At 42.0% G+C, this 12,822-nt stretch overlaps 1 protein-coding gene across 1 annotated transcript in view; it reads right to left on the bottom strand.

The window, feature by feature from the left end:
• Positions 1-9,299: 9,299 nt before the first annotated feature.
• Positions 9,300-12,822, bottom strand: part of LOC115126377 (cysteinyl leukotriene receptor 1-like) — a 50,909-nt gene continuing 47,386 nt past the window's right edge. Inside the window, exon 4 of the mRNA XM_065018264.1 lies at positions 9,300-12,797. Coding sequence (XP_064874336.1) covers positions 11,964-12,797 — 834 coding nt within the window. The 3' untranslated portion in view covers positions 9,300-11,963. The remainder of the gene's footprint in view (positions 12,798-12,822) is intronic.

Here is a 12,822-nt window from a genome sequence, read left to right on the forward strand (position 1 = left end):
TTAACTCTGCCATGGTTCGACAGTCTATTCGACAGTCTATAGGGTAATAAATGGTGTTTTTGTAGGTATTAACTCTGCCATGGTTCGTTCGACAGTCTATAGTAATAAATGGTGTTTTTGTAGGTATTAACTCTGCCATGGTTCGTTCGACAGTCTATAGTAATAAATGGTGTTTTTGTAGGTATTAACTCTGCCATGGTTCGTTCGACAGTCTATAGGGTAATAAATGGTGTTTTTGTAGGTATTAACTCTGCCATGGTTCGTTCGACAGTCTATAGTAATAAATGGTGTTTTTGTAGGTATTAACTCTGCCATGGTTCGTTCGACAGTCTATAGTAATAAATGGTGTTTTTGTAGGTATTAACTCTGCCATGGTTCGTTCGACAGTCTATAGGGTAATAAATGGTGTTTTTGTAGGTATTAACTCTGCCATGGTTCGTTCGACAGTCTATAGGGTAATAAATGGTGTTTTTGTAGGTATTAACTCTGCCATGGTTCGTTCGACAGTCTATAGTAATAAATGGTGTTTTTGTAGGTATTAACTCTGCCATGGTTCGTTCGACAGTCTATAGGGTAATAAATGGTGTTTTTGTAGGTATTAACTCTGCCATGGTTCGTTCGACAGTCTATAGTAATAAATGGTGTTTTTGTAGGTATTAACTCTGCCATGGTTCGTTCGAGTCAGTCTATAGTAATAAATGGTGTTTTTGTAGGTATTAACTCTGCCATGGTTCGTTCGACAGTCTATAGGGTAATAAATGGTGTTTTTGTAGGTATTAACTCTGCCATGGTTCGTTCGACAGTCTATAGTAATAAATGGTGTATTTTTTGTAGGTATTAACTCTGCCATGGTTCGTTCGACAGTCTATAGTAATAAATGGTGTTTTTGTAGGTATTAACTCTGCCATGGTTCGTTCGACAGTCTATAGTAATAAATGGTGTTTTTGTAGGTATTAACTCTGCCATGGTTCGTTCGACAGTCTATAGTAATAAATGGTGTTTTTGTAGGTATTAACTCTGCCATGGTTCGTTCGACAGTCTATAGTAATAAATGGTGTTTTTGTAGGTATTAACTCTGCCATGGTTCGTTCGACAGTCTATAGTAATAAATGGTGTTTTTGTAGGTATTAACTCTGCCATGGTTCGTTCGACAGTCTATAGGGTAATAAATGGTGTTTTTGTAGGTATTAACTCTGCCATGGTTCGTTCGACAGTCTATAGTAATAAATGGTGTTTTTGTAGGTATTAACTCTGCCATGGTTCGTTCGACAGTCTATAGTAATAAATGGTGTTTTTGTAGGTATTAACTCTGCCATGGTTCGTTCGACAGTCTATAGTAATAAATGGTGTTTTTGTAGGTATTAACTCTGCCATGGTAACTCTGCCATGGTTTCGACAGTCTATAGTAATAAATGGTGTTTTTGTAGGTATTAACTCTGCCATGGTTCGTTCGACAGTCTATAGTAATAAATGGTGTTTTTGTAGGTATTAACTCTGCCATGGTTCGTTCGACAGTCTATAGTAATAAATGGTGTTTTTGTAGGTATTAACTCTGCCATGGTTCGTTCGACAGTCTATAGTAATAAATGGTGTTTTTGTAGGTATTAACTCTGCCATGGTTCGTTCGACAGTCTATAGGGTAATAAATGGTGTTTTTGTAGGTATTAACTCTGCCATGGTTCGTTCGACAGTCTATAGTAATAAATGGTGTTTTTGTAGGTATTAACTCTGCCATGGTTCGTTCGACAGTCTATAGTAATAAATGGTGTTTTTGTAGGTATTAACTCTGCCATGGTTCGTTCGACAGTCTATAGTAATAAATGGTGTTTTTGTAGGTATTAACTCTGCCATGGTTCGTTCGACAGTCTATAGGGTAATAAATGGTGTTTTTGTAGGTATTAACTCTGCCATGGTTCGTTCGACAGTCTATAGTAATAAATGGTGTTTTTGTAGGTATTAACTCTGCCATGGTTTTGTAGGTATTAACTCTCGACAGTCTATAGTAATAAATGGTGTTTTTGTAGGTATTAACTCTGCCATGGTTCGTTCGACAGTCTATAGTAATAAATGGTGTTTTTGTAGGTATTAACTCTGCCATGGTTCGTTCGACAGTCTATAGGGTAATAAATGGTGTTTTTGTAGGTATTAACTCTGCCATGGTTCTATAGTAATAAATGGTGTTTTTGTAGGTCTCGACAGTCTATAGGGTAATAAATGGTGTTTTTGTAGGTATTAACTCTGCCATGGTTCGTTCGACAGTCTATAGTAATAAATGGTGTTTTTGTAGGTATTAACTCTGCCATGGTTCGTTCGACAGTCTATAGTAATAAATGGTGTTTTTGTAGGTATTAACTCTGCCATGGTTCGTTCGACAGTCTATAGGGTAATAAATGGTGTTTTTGTAGGTATTAACTCTGCCATGGTTCGTTCGACAGTCTATAGTAATAAATGGTGTTTTTGTAGGTATTAACTCTGCCATGGTTCGTTCGACAGTCTATAGTAATAAATGGTGTTTTTGTAGGTATTAACTCTGCCATGGTTCGTTCGACAGTCTATAGTAATAAATGGTGTTTTTGTAGGTATTAACTCTGCCATGGTTCGTTCGACAGTCTATAGGGTAATAAATGGTGTTTTTGTAGGTATTAACTCTGCCATGGTTCGTTCGACAGTCTATAGGGTAATAAATGGTGTTTTTGTAGGTATTAACTCTGCCATGGTTCGTTCGACAGTCTATAGTAATAAATGGTGTTTTTGTAGGTATTAACTCTGCCATGGTTCGTTCGACAGTCTATAGGGTAATAAATGGTGTTTTTGTAGGTATTAACTCTGCCATGGTTCGTTCGACAGTCTATAGTAATAAATGGTGTTTTTGTAGGTATTAACTCTGCCATGGTTCGTTCGACAGTCTATAGTAATAAATGGTGTTTTTGTAGGTATTAACTCTGCCATGGTTCGTTCGACAGTCTATAGTAATAAATGGTGTTTTTGTAGGTATTAACTCTGCCATGGTTCGTTCGACAGTCTATAGTAATAAATGGTGTTTTTGTAGGTATTAACTCTGCCATGGTTCGTTCGACAGTCTATAGTAATAAATGGTGTTTTTGTAGGTATTAACTCTGCCATGGTTCGTTCGACAGTCTATAGTAATAAATGGTGTTTTTGTAGGTATTAACTCTGCCATGGTTCGTTCGACAGTCTATAGGGTAATAAATGGTGTTTTTGTAGGTATTAACTCTGCCATGGTTCGTTCTGACAGTCTATAGGGTAATAAATGGTGTTTTTGTAGGTATTAACTCTGCCATGGTTCGTTCGACAGTCTATAGTAATAAATGGTGTTTTTGTAGGTATTAACTCTGCCATGGTTCGTTCGACAGTCTATAGTAATAAATGGTGTTTTTGTAGGTATTAACTCTGCCATGGTTCGTTCGACAGTCTATAGTAATAAATGGTGTTTTTGTAGGTATTAACTCTGCCATGGTTCGTTCGACAGTCTATAGGGTAATAAATGGTGTTTTTGTAGGTATTAACTCTGCCATGGTTCGTTCGACAGTCTATAGGGTAATAAATGGTGTTTTTGTAGGTATTAACTCTGCCATGGTTCGTTCGACAGTCTATAGTAATAAATGGTGTTTTTGTAGGTATTAACTCTGCCATGGTTCGTTCGACAGTCTATAGTAATAAATGGTGTTTTTGTAGGTATTAACTCTGCCATGGTTCGTTCGACAGTCTATAGTAATAAATGGTGTTTTTGTAGGTATTAACTCTGCCATGGTTCGTTCGACAGTCTATAGGGTAATAAATGGTGTTTTTGTAGGTATTAACTCTGCCATGGTTCGTTCGACAGTCTATAGTAATAAATGGTGTTTTTGTAGGTATTAACTCTGCCATGGTTCGTTCGACAGTCTATAGGGTAATAAATGGTGTTTTTGTAGGTATTAACTCTGCCATGGTTCGTATTAACTCTGCCGACAGTCTATAGGGTAATAAATGGTGTTTTTGTAGGTATTAACTCTGCCATGGTTCGTTCGACAGTCTATAGTAATAAATGGTGTTTTTGTAGGTATTAACTCTGCCATGGTTCGTTCGACAGTCTATAGTAATAAATGGTGTTTTTGTAGGTATTAACTCTGCCATGGTTCGTTCGACAGTCTATAGTAATAAATGGTGTTTTTGTAGGTAATAAATTAACTCTGCCATGGTTCGTTCGACAGTCTATAGTAATAAATGGTGTTTTTGTAGGTATTAACTCTGCCATGGTTCGTTCGACAGTCTATATGGGGTAATAAATGGTGTTTTTGTAGGTATTAACTCTGCCATGGTTCGTTCGACAGTCTATAGGGTAATAAATGGTGTTTTTGTAGGTATTAACTCTGCCATGGTTCGTTCGACAGTCTATAGTAATAAATGGTGTTTTTGTAGGTATTAACTCTGCCATGGTTCGTTCGACAGTCTATAGTAATAAATGGTGTTTTTGTAGGTATTAACTCTGCCATGGTTCGTTCGACAGTCTATAGTAATAAATGGTGTTTTTGTAGGTATTAACTCTGCCATGGTTCGTTCGACAGTCTATAGTAATAAATGGTGTTTTTGTAGGTATTAACTCTGCCATGGTTCGTTCGACAGTCTATAGTAATAAATGGTGTTTTTGTAGGTATTAACTCTGCCATGGTTCGTTCGACAGTCTATAGTAATAAATGGTGTTTTTGTAGGTATTAACTCTGCCATGGTTCGTTCGACAGTCTATAGTAATAAATGGTGTTTTTGTAGGTATTAACTCTGCCATGGTTCGTTCGACAGTCTATAGGGTAATAAATGGTGTTTTTGTAGGTATTAACTCTGCCATGGTTCGTTCGACAGTCTATAGGGTAATAAATGGTGTTTTTGTAGGTATTAACTCTGCCATGGTTCGTTCGACAGTCTATAGTAATAAATGGTGTTTTTGTAGGTATTAACTCTGCCATGGTTCGTTCGACAGTCTATAGTAATAAATGGTGTTTTTGTAGGTATTAACTCTGCCATGGTTCGTTCGACAGTCTATAGTAATAAATGGTGTTTTTGTAGGTATTAACTCTGCCATGGTTCGTTCGACAGTCTATAGGGTAATAAATGGTGTTTTTGTAGGTATTAACTCTGCCATGGTTCGTTCGACAGTCTATAGGGTAATAAATGGTGTTTTTGTAGGTATTAACTCTGCCATGGTTCGTTCGACAGTCTATAGTAATAAATGGTGTTTTTGTAGGTATTAACTCTGCCATGGTTCGTTCGACAGTCTATAGGGTAATAAATGGTGTAATAAATTTTTGTAGGTATTAACTCTGCCATGGTTCGTTCGACAGTCTATAGGGTAATAAATGGTGTTTTTGTAGGTATTAACTCTGCCATGGTTCGTTCGACAGTCTATAGGGTAATAAATGGTGTTTTTGTAGGTATTAACTCTGCCATGGTTCGTTCGACAGTCTATAGTAATAAATGGTGTTTTTGTAGGTATTAACTCTGCCATGGTTCGTTCGACAGTCTATAGGGTAATAAATGGTGTTTTTGTAGGTATTAACTCTGCCATGGTTCGTTCGACAGTCTATAGTAATAAATGGTGTTTTTGTAGTTGGTTTGTATTATTCCTGAACATGACTTATTTGGTAAATGCAGGCTAAGGAAATGTTATACGTTTGTAAATGCAGGCTAAGGAAATGTTATACGTTTGGTAAATGCAGGCTAAGGAAATGTTATACGTTTTGTTCTATGAGATAATCGTCATCAGCTACTGTCACATTTTGTGTTTTTTAAGCATTTGTGCACAGAAAGCACATACAGGCTTCATAATTGATCATGTTAAATGGCTGATATTATCTCATAAAAGGAAATGTATAAGACCTCCTAAGCTCATCTTAACCTGACCTTATTTTCGGCTTTTTATCATATTTCTACAATTATTACATTTACATTTGAGTAATTTAGCAGACGCAGACGCTCTGGAAATATTTTACTAAATACATATACTGGGACATCTTTTAGCATTTTCCTCACAGTAACACACATTTTCAAGCTTTATTAGTCTTATTACACCAATTATTTACAGGATCGGTGGGACAGCTGAGCTAACGTAGGCTAATGTGATAAGAATGAGGTTGTAAGTAACAAGAACATTTCCCAGGACATAGACATATCTCATATGAGCAGAAAGCTTAAATTCTTGTTAATCTAACTGCAATGTCCAATTTACAGTTATGAACTCACTTCCGGCGCCAACAGAGATGGCCGCCTCGCTTCGCGTTCTTAGGAAACTATGCAGTATTTAGATTTTTTATGTATTATTTCTTACATTGTTACCCCAGGAAATCTTAAGTCTTATTACATACAGTCAGGAGGAACTATTAGATAATTAGAGCAACGTGAATTTACCAACATTATGACCAGGACTTTCCCGAAGCGGATCCTCTATTTGGTCCACCAACCAGGACAATGGATCGGATCCCAGCAGGTGACCCAAAACAACGACGCAGCAGAAGGGGCAGACGGAAGGGGAAGGGGCTTCTGGTCAGGCTCCATAGAAGGGCACATCGCCCACCGCTCCCGGGTATACTACTAGCCAATGTCCAGTCTCTTGACAGCAAGGTAGACGAAATCCAAGCAAGGGTTGCCCTCCAGAGAGACATCAGAGATTGTAACATGGCTCACTCGTGATACGTTATCAGAGTCGGTACAGCCACCTTGTTTCTTCACGCATCGCGCTGACAGAAACAATCATCTCTCTTGTAAGAAGAAGGGTGGGGGTGTATGCCTTATGATTAACGAGTCATGGTGTGATCATAACAACATACAGGAACTCAAGTCCTTTTGTTCACCTGACCTAGAATTACTTACAATCAAATGCCGACCGCATTATCTACCAAGAGAATTGTCTTCGATTATAATCACAGTCGTGTATACCCCCCCCAAGCAGACACATCGACGGCCCTGAAAGAACTTCATTGGACCCTATGTAAACTGCAGCAGTTCAGCAGGTAACAGGAGTAGGTGTCATACCCACTTGGGAGCAGCTTTTATATCTGGAGGCAGATATCTTATAGAAAATGACAGTGACTGGTCTTTGAACAGCAGGAGGGGGGCTTCAGAGGACGCTTCAAATACTCCTGACACTAGTTGGGCCCAAAGGCCTTTCACGTCACACCTTAGTGCTAAATGAAATGTTATCTGGCATGTCCTTGCAAGCCTTGCAGCCTTAACTCAGCATTCAGTCCCCATTAAGTAAAATATATCATTGTAATGTACTTTCATTTAGTTTTTTCTTCTTGGCTTTCAACACTACTCACTCAGTTTGAGGTTGGATGGTGTCCTCAGGTCTCTGCTTTGTTGTTTGCACCCTCCATATAACTTGGAAAAATAAAACATTGGTAGCACTGATAATTTTGGTCAAAATCAGGTTGTTGGTTTGGAGTTTTGATCTGGAGCGGCCATGTCCTCATCTTGCCTGGTGTCCACCGGTACAGGCTGTTGGCGGTGGCGTAATAGTGTGGGGAATATTTTCCTGGCACACGTTAGGTCCCTAGATACCAATTGAGCAACGTTTGAACACCACACCTTGTAGAATCCATGCCCCAAAGAAGTCAGGTTGTTCTGGAGCAGAGGGGGGTCCAGTACTAGGAGTATACCTAACACGCTGGCCACTGAGTGTACATATATTAAAAAATAACAACTACATTTTAAGTGAGAATAGGCACTGCTCTGAAGTATAGGAAATCCCCATGAGCACCAAAATGACTATTCCACCTATTCTCTACCAAGGGTTTCCAGCACACAGCTTTGACCTACTACAGTAGTGATGTTGGTATTGTACTTCAAAGTAGGTGTAGAACTTAGGATTCAAACCTCCTCATACAGCCTAATGCATACAGTACTATTAGAGGTGCTCACACAATCATTTGATTTGTACTGTGTGTGCAAACCAAAATCGTGGATTCTTCACACACCACAGTAAGACAGTATCCCATTACGCCTTTTAAAACCTTTTCATGCGTCTTTTGTACTAAATGAAAGCAACCTTTGCTTTTATACTTACAATACCATCAGGCTTGATTGATCTGTATTTGTCTTGTAACGCAGTGCATGCCTGTAATTTCCTTAAAACTTTATTTTAAAAAGAAAATGTAATTGAGAAAAATGAACAGAATAACATATTTCTGGGGTCAGTAAGTTGGACACAGTAGCTCAGATAAAGAGCCTGATTTATGGAACTGGTAGCTGTGGAATATTGACATAAGCTCAGAACCACTTGTTTCAAACATGGTCCACTTGTGTTTCAAACATGGTCCTGTTTTATCAACTGCTGTGCTGACCAATGGACAGTCCATTACTTCCTGTCAAAATAATACGTAGCTTAAAATTGTTTGTACTTGTATTTATTGTTGAAATAAAGAGAGTGAAGCAACAACATTTACAATAGGCCGATATCTAAAAATACGTGCAGCCAAATGACTGATATATACATGTAATGAACACGATGGGTGACAGAGGCAGGTAGCTGGGTCCAGGGGCAGTCAGAAGGTCATACACAGGAGGAGGCAGGTAGCTGGGTCCAGGGGCAGTCAGAAGGTCATACACAGGAGGTGGCAGGTAGCTGGGTCCAGGGGCAGTCAGAAGGTCATACACAGGAGGTGGCAGGTAGCTGGGTCCAGGGGCAGTCAGAAGGTCATACACAGGAGGTGGCAGGTAGCTGGGTCCAGGGGCAGTCAGAAGGTCATACACAGGAGGTGGCAGGTAGCTGGGTCCAGGGGCAGTCAGAAGGTCATACACAGGAGGTGGCAGGTAGCTGGGTCCAGGGGCAGTCAGAAGGTCATACACAGGAGGTGGCAGGTAGCTGGGTCCAGGGGCAGTCAGAAGGTCATACACAGGAGGTGGCAGGTAGCTGGGTCCAGGGGCAGTCAGAAGGTCATACACAGGAGGTGGCAGGTAGCTGGGTCCAGGGGCAGTCAGAAGGTCATACACAGGAGGTGGCAGGTAGCTGGGTCCAGGGGCAGTCAGAAGGTCATACACAGGAGGTGGCAGGTAGCTGGGTCCAGGGGCAGTCAGAAGGTCATACACAGGAGGTGGCAGGTAGCTGGGTCCAGGGGCAGTCAGAAGGTCATACACAGGAGGTGGCAGGTAGCTGGGTCCAGGGGCAGTCAGAAGGTCATACACAGGAGGTGGCAGGTAGCTGGGTCCAGGGGCAGTCAGAAGGTCATACACAGGAGGTGGCAGGTAGCTGGGTCCAGGGGCAGTCAGAAGGTCATACACAGGAGGTGGCAGGTAGCTGAGGTGGCAGGTAGGTCCAGGGGCAGTCAGAAGGTCATACACAGGAGGTGGCAGGTAGCTGGGTCCAGGGGCAGTCAGAAGGTCATACACAGGGGGTGGCAGGTAGCTGGGTCCAGGGGCAGTCAGAAGGTCATACACAGGGCCTCCAAAAAGGCAACAGTACAGGCAGGGAAAAGGTTAGTAATGGAGTCCGGGAGATCAGGCAATAGGTTGATAACAGGAAATCCAATAGGCTAAAGTACAGGCAGGAAATAGCCAACAGGCATCGTTAGTGAGGCAGGTAAAAACTATCATACACGGGAGGAGGAAATCACAGGGAAACCCAGTGCTCTGAAAGCCATGTGTCACAAATAATACCTCACAGTGATGGGGTGCAAAGAACTGAACTAAATAGTGTGTGATAATGACATACAGGTGTGTGAACAGGTGATCAGAATTCAGGTGATTGGGATCTGCAGCGTTAGCTGCGTTCAGGGGATCTGTGTTTTGGAGAGTGAGCTGCGTTCAGGGGATCTGTGTGTTGGAGAGTGAGCTGCGTTCAGGGGATCTGTGTGTTGGAGAATGAGCTGCGTTCAGGGGATCTGGGTGTTGGAGAGTGAGCTGCGTTCAGGGGATCTAGGTGTTGCAGAGTGACCTGCGTTCAGGGGATCTGTGTGTTGGAGAGTGAGCTGCGTTCAGGGGATCTAGGTGTTGGAGAGTGAGCTGCGTTCAGGGGATCTATGTGTTGCAGAGTGAGCTGCGTTCAGGGGATCTATGTGTTGCAGAGTGAGCTGCGTTCAGGGGATCTGTGTGTTGCAGAGTGAGCTGCGTTCAGGGGATCTGTGTGTTGGAGAATGAGCTGCGTTCAGGGGATCTATGTGTTGCAGAGTGAGCTGCGTTCAGGGGATCTGTGTGTTGGAGAGTGAGCTGCGTTCAGGGGATCTATGTGTTGCAGAGTGAGCTGCGTTCAGGGGATCTATGTGTTGCAGAGTGAGCTGCGTTCAGGGGATCTAGGTGTTGCAGAGTGAGCTGCGTTCAGGGGATCTATGTGTTGCAGAGTGAGCTGCGTTCAGGGGATCTATGTGTTGCAGAGTGAGCTGCGTTCAGGGGATCTGTGTGTTGCAGAGTGAGCTGCGTTCAGGGGATCTGTGTGTTGCAGAGTGAGCTGCCTTCAGGGGATCTGTGTGTTGCAGAGTGAGCTGCGTTCAGGGGATCTATGTGTTACAAAATGTGAGTTGGAAGCAGACGTTACAAAACACCACCATTCAAAAGTTTGGGGTCACTTAGAAATGTCCTTGTTTTTTAAAATAAAATCACTTTTTTTACCATTAAAATAAACATAAAATTGATCAGAAATACAGTGTAGACATTGTTAATGTTGTAAATGACTATTGTAGCTGGAAATGGCAGATTTTTTATGGAATATCTACATAGGCGTACAGAGGCCCATTATCAGCAACCATCACTCCTGTGTTCCAATGGCACGTTGTGTTAGCTAATCCAAGTGTATAATTTTAAAAGGCTAATTGATCATTAGAAGACCATTTTGCAATTCTGTTAGCACAGCTGAAAACTGTTGTTCTGATTAAAGAAGCAATAAAACTGGGTTTCTTTAGACTAGTTGAGTATCTGGAGCATCAGCATTTTTTGGGTTCGATTACAGACAAAAAATGGCCAGAATCAAAGACCTTTCTACTGAAACTTGTCAGTCTATTCTTGTTCTGAGAAATGAAGGCTATTAAATGTGAGAAATTGCCAAGAAACTGAAGATCTCGTACAACGCGGTGTACTACTCCCTTCACAGGGAGTAGGTCTCTGTCCAGTGATTTTCTCATTGGGAAACGATATTTCTTAGGAACTTGTTTTCAGTTCCTACCGCTTCCACTGGATGTCACCAGCCTTTGGAATTTGGTTGAGGTTATTCTTTTGTGCAATGAAGAAGTACGGCCATCTAGGAACTGCGTAACACTGTTGAGAGTTGCGCAAGACTTGAAAAGTAGCTTGGTTTGTTGTCTTCCTGTATTGAACACAGATAGACCCGTCTTCAATTTGATCGTTTATTAACGTTTAAAAATACCTAAAGTAGTATAACAAAAGTAGTTTGAAATGTTTTTGGCAAAGTTTACAGGTAACTTTTGAAATATTTTGTAGTGATGTTGGATATATATGGACGGGAATTAATCGATCAAAAGGACCAATTGTGATGTTTATGGGACATATTGGAGTGCCAACAAAATAAGCTCTTCAAAGGTAAGGCATGTTGAAATATGGGTTGAAATATGCTACCCTCTTTGTTTACTGTTGTACTATCATCAGATAACAGCTTCTTATGCATTCGCCGAAAATACTTTTTAAAATCTGATATGTTGGCTGGATTCACAATGAGTGTAGCTTTAATTTAGTATCTTAGATTTAATGTTAGATTTTTACAGAATTTTATTTGAATTTGCCGCGCTGCATTTTCCCTGGCTTTTGGCCAAGTGGGACGCAAGCGTCCCCTATACCATAAGAAGTTAAATAGTACCCGCAAAACACCAGTCTCAATGTCAACAGTGAAGAGGCGACTCTGGGATGCTGGCCTTCTAGGCAGAGTTGCAAAGAAAAAGCCATATCTCAGACTGGCCAAAAAAAAGAAAAATATTAAGATGGGCAGAAGAACACAGACACTAGACAGATTAACTCTCTTTCTCTCTCCCCTATAGGTTGTTCCCCTCCCCAGGGGTGGCTGTGCCCTTTGTCTCTGCTGTGTTGGGTAGGACCGGTTCTCTCTCTCTCTTTGTTGCCCTCCCCAGCGGTGGCTGTGCCCCCTGTCTCTGCGGTTGTCTCTGTGTCCTGATAGTGGACCTGAAGCTTGACAGGCGTCGTCTGAAGCCCTCTCCAGAGAAGAAGTAGAGCAAGGGGTCGAAGCAGGAGTTGGAGGCAGCCAGACAGAGTGTCACCACCACACTCTTCTGCATGTACACCAGCTCCGAACAGGAAGTGGCAGTCTGGGACAGGAAGCTGAGGTGGACGGAGCGCTGGATGTGGTACGGCATGAAGCACAGCAGGAATGCCAGCATCACAATGACGATCATTCGGATAGCCTTAGACCCCGCCCCCTTCTGGCGCTGTGCAGTATGTTGCCGTGACAGCAGGGCCCGAATGATCCCGACGTAGCACAGCAGGATGACCAGGAAGGGAAGGATGAAGCCCACAGCCAATGATAAGTAGTTGAGCATGATGAGCTTCTTAAGCCCGCCCCCTGTTCTGCGCTCTGGAGGCTCGAAGCACTTGGTCTTATTGGTGGCTGGGTGGAGGTGTTGACCAGTCATGAGGAAGGGAGAGGAGACAGTGCAGATGAACACCCAGATACAGACACACACCAGACGGGCACGACGCTCTGAGACCAGGCGCAGGTTCTGCACGGGGAACACGATGGCGAGGAAGCGTGTGACGGACATGGCAGTCATGAAGAACACGCTGCAGTAGAGGTTCACGTAGAGGGCATAGGACGAAAGTCTGCACAGGAAGTCTCCCAGGTTCCAATGACCCTGAGGGAGAGGGTCAACCACAAAA

This window comes from Oncorhynchus nerka, linkage group LG5 (assembly GCF_034236695.1).
Source record: "Oncorhynchus nerka isolate Pitt River linkage group LG5, Oner_Uvic_2.0, whole genome shotgun sequence".
In the NCBI taxonomy this organism is placed as follows: domain Eukaryota; kingdom Metazoa; phylum Chordata; class Actinopteri; order Salmoniformes; family Salmonidae; genus Oncorhynchus; species Oncorhynchus nerka.